The sequence below is a fragment of the Portunus trituberculatus genome, chromosome 5 (assembly GCF_017591435.1).
Source record: "Portunus trituberculatus isolate SZX2019 chromosome 5, ASM1759143v1, whole genome shotgun sequence".
NCBI classification, from domain to species: domain Eukaryota; kingdom Metazoa; phylum Arthropoda; class Malacostraca; order Decapoda; family Portunidae; genus Portunus; species Portunus trituberculatus.
The window spans coordinates 839,161-850,074 of NC_059259.1; the positions used below are offsets into that span (position 1 = coordinate 839,161).

At 48.5% G+C, this 10,914-nt stretch overlaps 1 protein-coding gene across 1 annotated transcript; it reads right to left on the reverse strand.

Annotated features, from left to right (window-relative positions):
• Nucleotides 1–5,343: 5,343 nt before the first annotated feature.
• Nucleotides 5,344–6,666, reverse strand: LOC123513958 (leucine-rich repeat extensin-like protein 3). Its single transcript, XM_045271457.1, has one exon. The coding sequence runs from the start codon at nt 6,664–6,666 to the stop codon at nt 5,344–5,346; it is 1,323 nt and encodes a 440-aa protein (XP_045127392.1).
• Between the last annotated feature and the right edge of the window lie 4,248 nt (nt 6,667–10,914).

The following is a 10,914-nucleotide window of genomic DNA, read 5'->3' on the forward strand; positions in this document are numbered from 1 at the left end:
GTAGCCTCGGAGAGAACACTCCCAACTCGAACCCGTAAAAGACGTCTGGATAAAAACTGCTGAATAAAAATAGGAAGGTGGCCACGAAGGCCAAAATTAAACAAAGACTGTAAAATGCCATGACACCAAGCCGTGTCGTAGGCCTTCTCCAGGTCAAAAAAGACTGTTACTTGATGGTGGTGATTAGCGAAGGCCTCACAAATAGAAGACTCTAGGGATAAAAGAGCATCAGTAGTAGACCTCATCTTTCGGAAGCCGTACTGTACCGATGACAAGTACTTCCCTCTCCAAGTACCACATGAGTCTTACATTTACCATCTTTTCTAACACTTTACAAATGCAGGATGTCAAAGATATAGGACGGTAGTTCGTAGCCTGAAGATTATCTTTCCCAGGCTTCGGAAATGGGAGAACCACTGCCACAGCCCAAGAAGATGGAAAGTCACCGGTATGCCAAATCATATTATAAAGATTTAATAAAAAGTTAAAAGCACTGTCAGACATGTGGCGCAAGAAGGCATAAGGAATATCATCTGGGCCAGGAGAAGAGTCATGACACTGGGACAAAGCAGTCCGCAACTCGGAGGCAGAGAAGGGGACATTATAAGACCCCTCCAGTGGAAGAAAAATTTATGCCGAGAGATTCCATTCTCTGGCGGTGACGTGCAGGATGCCTCCGGGAAACACTGGCAAAGTGCTCCGCGAAGAGGTCGGCGACAGTCTAGGGTCTGGCACCGTTCGCCCAGCAGACAACAAAACTGGTGGGGAAGGAGCAGAATACTTCCCAGCAATTCGGCGGACTTTGTTAAAGACATCCGTAAGAGGGTGCGGCATTAATGGAAGAGACATAAGCTTTCCAAGAGGCTCTTTGTGCCTCTTTCAAAACGCGGCGGGCTCGAGCTCGGCAGCGCCGAAAAGCGTCCAGACACTGCGGGTCCCCACGATGTCGCCGGAGACGAGAGAAAGCTGCCCGTTTCTCTTTCACAGCTTTGTGCATGCTGCGTTCCACCAAGGAACGGGACGCTTAGTAAAGCGACCGGACGTCCTAGGGATTGTCTGAAGCGCTGCTGAATGTAAAAATCTGTAAAATAATCAACAGCCTCAGCACAAGTAGAAAAGTCAGCCAACGGACGGATAAAAGCTAAGGTCTGTGAATCGAGGCCAATCTGCCTTGTCTAAAACCCAGCGTGGGGGCCGGGACTGTGGCTCAGAGTTCACAGATTCCAATAAAATCGGAAAGTGGTCACTACCGTGTAAATCCGGTAGGACCCGCCAATTAAAATCAAGGAAAGAATTAGATGTACAGATAGAAAGATCGATAGCTGTAAAAGTCCCAGTAGGACTGTGGAAATGTGTAACACCCCTGGAATTTCAAATCTCCAATCCCTCATCCTCAATAAAAGAATTGATTAAAACCCCACGAGGATTACTAGCACCTTCATCCCACAATGGGTGACGGCCGTTAAAATCTCCCAACAAGAGAAAAGGCGGAGTCAGGTTACGCACCAGGCCTTCAAGCTCACCCCTGGGGACAGGAACCCGAGGAGAGAGATATAAACTGCAAATGGTGTAGGATCGTCCCATAAAGACTTTAACAGCAACCACCTGAAGGGGAGAGTTAAGTTGTAGAGGGACAAAAGGTATATCCTGACGGGCTATAATAGCTGTGCCACCGTCGTGGCCCTGTTCAGGGAAAGGAGTGCTAAAAAAGGCACGATAGCCAGAAGGACTAGAATAAGTACAATCACCTAGTATAGTCTCTTGTAGAGCTACACAGGCTGTAGAGAACTCCGACAATAAAGCTCGGAGTTCCTCCCACGAGGCGCGAAGGCCTCTACAGTTCCACTGTAGAAGCTTGAAGATGACTATTTAGGTGCAGTGGACGGGCAAGCCTTGAAGGATTTTCTGCCAGTTCTGTCGCACACTCGGTTTTTAGAACACTTTCTTATTCATTCTAATGACACACTTGTTTTTACTGATGGTTCCAAATCCGATGCAGGCGTCGGGTTTAGTGTAGTTTTCCTCTCTTTATATCGGTGTGGCAGCCTTCCTTCGGTAGCCTCCGTCTTTACTGCGGAGTTGTCTGCCATAGTTTTAGCTTTACAGATTATTTTTACTTTCCCGGTTTCGTCTTTTACAATTTTTAGTGACTGTCGCTCTTACTGCTCTCTCTTGCACTGTCTCCCTTAATCCTCTGGTTTTATCAGCCCTGGAGTGGCTATACCTACTTACCAGAAGAGGATATCGTGTTGGGTTATGTTGGGTCCCTGGTCACGTTGGTGTTCCAGGGAATGAACACGCAGACCGCCTCACTAAAGAGGCAGCAAGTCGCGCTCCATCTCTTGCCCCTATTCCGTTCCGAGATGTATTTACTGTAATTCGTGAGGCAGTTGCTGCACTTTGGCAGAGGAGATGGCTAAAGGGGGTTGCAACCTCAAAAATGTGAGAGATTACTACTTCCACACTCCCTCAGTGGACTTACACCCATGTCCGGGATCGCCGTGCACAGACTTAATTGGCGCGACTTCGTATAGGTCACACGTACCTTACACAAAGGTACCTCCTGACCAGGGACCCTCAACCTTACTGTGATGATTGCCTGGTGCCGCTTACGGTGTGGCACGTACTAGTGGAGTGCCCTAGTTTGACTGATTTAAGACACCGCTATCTCTGTTGCGGTAGAGATAGCGGTGTCTATTATATCTCAAAGGTCCTTGGGCCAGAGTGCCTGGCCCAAGGCCATGATGTTTTTATTATTTTTGGAGAAGTGAGCCTTCTCCCAAATATGTGAATTTTATTTAATATTATTGTATTTACTTATTTGTTCTTTAGATACTTTTAATTGCATAATTTTTAATTGCTTTTAGTTAGTTTTTTACGAAGTTTTTACTATTATAGTTTTTAATCCCTTTGTTTCCTTTTCTTTCATATTTTCTTTTTACCTTTTTGTAACGGCGCCATTTGACCTAAGATGTTGAGGCGCCTAAACAAAATCCATCCATCCATCCTACACCTTTTGGGTAAACACAAATAGGAGAGGACCCAAACTTCCCTTTGCGGTTGCCAGATTCACCAGATATCGTAATATTTCATACAAAAGGTGGTCAATTGGATATCGTATATTTTTGGATATTCTACTGTCACATACCGATTTATTGAAGTAGCTTAAGTATTTTTAAACAAATATATACGGCATAAAGGTTTTAATAGTAAAATTAAGTTTATAATCATGCATGTTATATATATATATATATATATATATATATATATATATATATATATATATATATATATATATATATATATATCATCTCTGGAAAAAAAATTTGTTACTCATTTGATAACTTAGTCAGTATGACCTTTTCTTTCGTTCTGGACTAGGAAGTAAACTACACGAAACCATGAACATATGAAACCTAGCACATGAGTATTTTCATAACTTAGAAATCAAAGTCTGTTAATGAGATTGTTAATGAGTTTGTTAAGTTCAGTTTTTCTTGCCCCTCCAACTGCTTACTCTGTATAAGGGCCTTATCCGTCCCTGTATGGAGTACTCTTCGCATGTTTGGGGGAGTTCCAGTCACACAGCTTTGCTTGGTAGGGTGGAATCGAAAGCTCTTCGTCTCATCAACTCCCCTCCTCTGACTAACTGTTTTCAGTCTCTTTCTCACCGCCGAAATGTTTCATCCCTCTCTATAATTTATCACTATTTTCATGGTAACTGTTCTACTGATCTTGCTAACTGCATGCCTCCCCTCCTCCTGCGGCCACGCTGCACAAGGCTTTCTTCTTCCTCTCATCCCTATTCTGTCCAACTCCCTAATGCAAGATTTAACCAGTACGCTCAATCATTCATCCCTTTCACTGGTAAACTCTGCAACTCCCTCCCTGCATCTGTATTTCTGAATTCCTACAACTTGTCTTCTTTTAAGAGGGAGGTATCAAGGCATTTGCTCCCCTAATTCTGGCTGACGGTTTTGGCACTTTTTGAAGTCTTTGAAGAGCCAGCGCTCTTCCCTACGTAAAAAAAAAAAAAAAGGAAAAATAAAAAACTCGTGAGAGCCGGAAAGAGTAGACAGGAGTGGGGGCGATAGATAAGTCCGTCATGAGATTTGCGACTCGAAGGCCAAAAGGTTTAGGGAGACTAGCTCGAGTGACATACACCTGCGAGCGTGAGTCCCGCAATATTGACACACAAGGGACAATCAGGATGACGGTGGGTGCGAAACCAACACCGGAGCATCGAAGACTGGCGCCGGAGGTCTAGCGCCCAGAAACCATCATCCACTATAGTCTGTCCAACGGATGCTGAAGGAAAAATATCATCAGTTTTACGGCAAAGACAGTCAAAAGCCGAACGTACCTGATTTAACGATCTTTGGGGAATTTAGCCAACCGCAAGTCCCTGAAGGCAAGTGAATCGGGTAGAGAAGGCAGGAAGAATGAATGGGTAGGGCAAGTGACCGTTTGCTCCAAAGTCAATATAAAATAGCGTTAATGTTTTTAATATAATTTATTTTTTAAAGTTCGAAAATGGTAATAACAAAGTCAATATGAAATATTGTTCGTGTTTTTAATGCAATTCATTTTTTACTTGATTCGCTTTTCATCTAGAATTATTAAGTTGGCAACTAAGGTCAGGTCATCTTATGGCTTGCTCCTCCGAGATGACAAGACAGACTGCAGTTATCCCTTTGCTCTACTCGAGAGCAGTGCTGGATATCCATACTCTCATATCATCAACAGACTACAAGGTACGTACTTATCATATATGTTACTAAAATATTGATTAATTTTATATGTAATACGAGAATAGCTTGGTACATTCACGCATTGTTTTGATGGGTTGTTGTGTTGCGTTGTTATGTATTGTCATGTCTCACATTGTGTGCGTGGAAAGAAGAGAATTAACACACATAGTCTATGTGTGCGTTCAGGGTCAGGGGTAACACACGTACATGAGTGTGGAGGGTCGAGGAGCAACACACATATGTGGGCGTGGAGCATACGGGGAAACACATGCGTGGGCGTGGAGGATCGAGGGACAACACACATGCGTGGGCGTAAAGGATCGAGGGACAGCACACATGCGTGGGCGTGGAGGATCGAGGGGCAACACACATGCGTGGGCGTAGAGGATCCAGGGGCAGCACACATGCGTGGGCGTGGAGGATAGAGGGGCAACATACATGCGTGGACGTGGAGGGTCGAGGGGCAACAAACATGCGTGGGCGTGGATAGTCGAGGGGCAACATACATGCGTGGGCGTGGAGGGTCGAGGGGCAACATACATGCGTGGGCGTGGATGGTCGATGGGCAACATACATGCGTGGGCGTGGAGGGTCAAGGGGCAACATACATGCGTGGACGTGGAGGGTCGAGGGGCAACATACATGCGTGGGCGTGGATGGTCGAGGGGCAACATACATGCATGGGCGTGGATGGTCGAGGGGCAACATACATGCGTGGGCGTGGAGGGTCGATGGGCAACATACATGCGTGGGCATGAATGGTCGAGGGGCAACATACATGCGTGGGCGTGGAGGGTCGAGGGGCAACATACGTGCGTGGGCGTAGATGGTCGAGGGGCACCATACATGCGTGGGCGTGGAGGGTCGAGGGGCAACATACATGCGTGGACGTGGAGGGTCGAAGGGCAACATACATGCGTGGGCTTGGATGGTCGAGGGGCAACATACATGCGTGGGCGTGGAGGGTCAAGGGGCAACATACATGCGTGGGCGTGGATGGTCGATGGGCAACATACATGCGTGGAGGGTCGAGGGGCAACATACATGCGTGGACGTGGAGGATCGAGAGGCAACATACATGCGTGGGCGTGGATGGTCGAGGGGCAACATACATGCGTGGGCGTGGATGGTCGAGGGGCAACATACATGCGTGGGCGTGGAGGGTCGATGGGCAACATACATGCGTGGGCGTGGATGGTCGAGGGGCAACATACATGCGTGGGCGTGGAGGGTCGATGGGCAACATACATGCGTGGGCGTGAATGGTCGAGGGGCAACATACATGCGTGGGCGTGGAGGGTCGAGGGGCAACATACGTGCGTGGGCGTAGATGGTCGAGGGCACCATACATGCGTGGGCGTGGAGGGTCGAGGGCAACATACATGCGTGGACGTGGAGGGTCGAGGGCAACATACATGCGTGGGCTTGGATGGTCGAGGGCAACATACATGCGTGGGCGTGGAGGGTCAAGGGGCAACATACATGCGTGGGCGTGGATGGTCGATGGGCAACATACATGCGTGGAGGGTCGAGGGGCAACATACATGCGTGGACGTGGAGGATCGAGAGGCAACATACATGCGTGGGCGTGGATGGTCGAGGGCAACATACATGCGTGGGCGTGGATGGTCGAGGGGCAACATACATGCGTGGGCGTGGAGGGTCGATGGGCAACATACATGCGTGGGCGTGGATGGTCGAGGGGCAACATACATGCGTGGGCGTGGAGGGTCGATGGGCAACATACATGCGTGGGCGTGAATGGTCGAGGGGCAACATACATGCGTGGGCGTGGAGGGTCGAGGGGCAACATACGTGCGTGGGCGTAGATGGTCGAGGGGCACCATACATGCGTGGGCGTGGAGGGTCGAGGGGCAACATACATGCGTGGACGTGGAGGGTCGAGGGGCAACATACATGCGTGGGCTTGGATGGTCGAGGGGCAACATACATGCGTGGGCGTGGAGGGTCAAGGGGCAACATACATGCGTGGGCGTGGATGGTCGATGGGCAACATACATGCGTGGAGGGTCGAGGGGCAACATACATGCGTGGACGTGGAGGATCGAGAGGCAACATACATGCGTGGGCGTGGATGGTCGAGGGGCAACATACATGCGTGGGCGTGGATGGTCGAGGGGCAACATACATGCGTGGGCGTGGAGGGTCGATGGGCAACATACATGCGTGGGCGTGGATGGTCGAGGGGCAACATACATGCGTGGGCGTGGAGGGTCGAGGGGCAATATACATGCTTGGGCGTGGATGGTCGAGGGGCAACATACATGTGTGGGCGTGGAGGGTCAAGAGGCAACATACATGCGTGGACGTGGAGGGTCGAGGGGCAACATACATGCGTGGGCGTGGATGGTCGAGGGGCAACATACATGCGTGGGCGTGGAGGGTCGAGGGCAAGTTGGGGACCGTAAGGCTTACAGTATGGCATACTTCTCCCGAATCGGGGGGGACCAGCATACAGCTCGCCTTGCGCTCCTCGGAGGTGAATGCTTGGCGGTTTCTGGCAACCTTTGTTTATCAACAAACCGCAGACGGCCGCCGCTTCACCACTATATTTTCAGTGTGGGGGATGTAAATGCTATTTTGACAGCTTATGCGACGTCACAGAACATCAAAAACAATGTGGTAAGTCTGTTATCCCTTGTAGAATGCTGGAATAAGGCAATATGACCAAAATATTAGTATTTATAGCAATAAAAGACGGTGTTATATATGTGTCGTATTTCTTCCCACAGCCTCTGAGGCAGAAGAGACAGCCTCTACCGCCATGGTAGCTGCTGCAGAGGCCCCTCCAGCACCTTTGGCTGCAGGGACAGTTTCCCTTTGCATTCGAAAGTGTTTCTTGAAGTCTTTCCCGGAGTAAAGAGGCACTATAGTCTCTGCATAGTCCTTGACTCGCACAGGACTTGGCGGCCTATCCTCTCCCTCTTCTCCTTGCCTTGGCAGCCTCTCTTCTCCCTCTTCCTCTTGCCTCAGCAATATTTCCTCCTCTCGTGCTACGAGGAGCTCTGCAGCGTCCAACAGAGGGTCTTTTGCGAGCTCTTGAGCGAGGAGGAGAAGAGCCAGCTTGGACGGCCATCTGTTAACCATACCCGTATGGCTATACGCGTTCCCTTGCGTTCCGTTGGGGGTTGCGGGGGAGCGTGCTAACCTCCAACGGAACGCAGCACCGGTCTCCCGCGTGACAGGCGGGGATACTAACCACTATACTACCGAGGATGCAGTACCCCATGATGAGGCATGTACCATTTTCCAAGAGACTCTTCATCAGCTTCATATGGCACAGGTTCAGAATAACCTTTTACTAAAAGTTGGTTCATGAATTCTGAGTACTTGGTACGATATTCAAGAACTCTTGATAATTTTAACTTTAAGCTCTCCAGTCTTTTTAGGGCAATGCATTTGTTGTTTCGGATGTGTGGGCTTTCCTCTCTAAAAGGCAGGCCAATCTGATAATGCCCATCATCCTTCTGCGTGCAAGAGTTTTCTGTTTTCCTTGTCCACTGTTTATCTTCCTCCGAGGGTCCTCTTGTGGTTGCAGTTAGATCCTTAAATTCCATGTTATACAAATTCTCCAGCATTTGTTCTACGCTTGTGTCGTTGATTTTTACTCTATTTATCCGGATATTGTTCGATAGGAATTCTTGGGACGATTCAGTAACCACCCAGCCTAGTTTAGTTTTAACAGCAAATTGTTCTCCATCTTTGTCACTGTTAACAATCTCCCATGGCTCAACCGCCTGGGGAACATTATTACCAATCATTAGTCTTATCTCCGAATCATACTCGGGTATGTTTATGTGCTGGAGGTGGGGCCATTTCTTGATATCACCAGTTCTTATTATGTCCTCCTTTTCTACTGGTATCTTGTCTATTGCGTAAATTGGTGGTAATCTTATGAAGTTGTTTTTAACAGAACAAACTTTGAGTGACGATGGTTTGGTGACTCCAATGATTAGGTGTTAGAGGCAACAAATCATCTTTATCCTCTGACATAATTGTCAGTGGGCGACTGTTAATAATAGCCTTTACCTCACACATTAGAGTCACCAAACCATCGTCACTCAAAGATTGTTCTGTTAAGATACCATTTAAAATCCTTGTTACTGGCCTTATCATGGGCTCCCATACACCCCCAAAGTGAGATGCATAGGGAGGGTTGAAACTCCAGTCTATACCTTTCCTTAACATTGATTCGTGTATTTGCTTACCATTCCATTCACTATGCTCCGACTCTGGAATTTCCTCATCCCCTCCTAATTTTTGACGACAAAGCTCTTGCATTAACATACGACCTTATAAAAAATTGAAGGTGAAACCATTCCTAAAGGGTCATACATTGAGCCTATCGTAGACAGTATTCCTCTTTTAGTGGAAGGTTTCGATGTCATATTTACAGCAATATTAAGGGTATCGGCGTTCACATCCCACAACAATTACAATTACAGGAAATACATCTCGGAACGGAATAGGGGCAAGAGATGGAGCGCGACTTGCTGCCTCTTTAGCGAGGCGATCTGCGTGTTCATTCCCTGGAACACCAACGTGACCAGGGACCCAACAGAACCCACGATATCCTCTTCTGGTAAGTAGGTATAGCCACTCCAGGGCTGATAAAACCAAAAGATTAATGATTAATGAGATTTGCAACTCTAAGGCCAAAAGGTTTAGGGAGACTCGGTCGAGTGACATATGCCTGCGAGCGCGAGTCCCGCAATAATGACAGACAGGGGACAAAATCAGGAAGACGGTGGGTGCGATACCAACACCGGAGCATCGAAGACTGGCGCCGGAGGTCCAACGGCCAGAAACCAGCATCTACTAGTAAGCTAGGTATTGGAGATGTCCAAAATGCATCCGTAACCAAGCGGAGCCCTGCATGATGCACAATGGGTGAAGGCCATTAAAATCTCCCAGCAAGAGGAAAGGCAGAGTCAGCTGACGCACAAGACCGTCAAGCTCACCCCTGGAGACATGAACCCGAGGAGGGAGATATAAAGTGCAAATAGTGTAGGATCGTCCCATAAAAACCTTAACAGCAACCACGTGAAGGGGAGAGTTGAGTTGCAAGGGGACAACAGATATGTCTTGACGGACTAGGATAGCTATGCCACCGTGGTGGTCCTGGTCAGGGAAAGGAGTGCTAAAAAAGATACGATAGCCAGGAGGACTAGAATAATTTCTATCACCTATCATAGTCTCTTCTAAAGCTACACAGGCTGGACAGAACTCCGACAATAAAGCTCGGAGTTCCCCCCACGAGGCACGAAGGCCTCTACAGTTCCACTGTAGAAGCTTGAAGATGTGTATTTAGGTGCAGTGGACGGGTGAGTTTTTTGAATTGGCTGCCCGTGGCTCGCCTGACTAGAAATAATCAACCGACGAGAAGACACCGGGAGTTGAGATGTACCGGGTCGTTGGACAGCAGCCTTTCGGCCTACCGTTGAGTGATGCGAACCATCATCACTCCTACCGGTCATCGGAAGACGAGGGTCAGGATGGACTGATAGAGTGGGTCCACGAGGGACGGCTGTGACAATATCATCGGACGTCTCCATGCAAAGACCGTCCTCATCACAAGAAGCCCGATCTGAGACAGAGGGTGTCACAGAAGGCTGAACAGAAACCACTGGAGCTACCCTAGTAGAGCGGTCCCTGGAGAACTCACGATTATGTGCACCGGGAGAAACCTTAAACTGCTTAGGCTGAGCTAAATCTAACTACTCCGCGGAGCCTCGGTGCCATTTGGTCATGCTCTTCAAAAGCTTAGGCGATGCAGGAGGCAAATGGACATCCACTACATGGGTTAGTTTGGTCAAGTCCGTATTATTCTCATCGCTTCTTGCAGGTGACTCAACTGAGTCATCAGTCAAAAGAGTAAACCTATTGGCCAAGTGAACAGGACCACCCTCCCGAACAGAGCGAGAGGTAGCAGAAGGGGTTGTCTTTGGACCGGCAGACTCATCTGAAGTGCGTGCAGCCAATGAAGCATAAGATGTCGCACCAGTACCAGCCTTCTGGCGGTACAGGAGTTCACGGCGGGCACTACCGAGACTGATGAACTGAGTGTTAGCAAGCTGTAGAATGTCCTGCTCCAGGCGATACCTAGGGCATTGCCTGGAACGTACCTGGTGAGCATCACGGC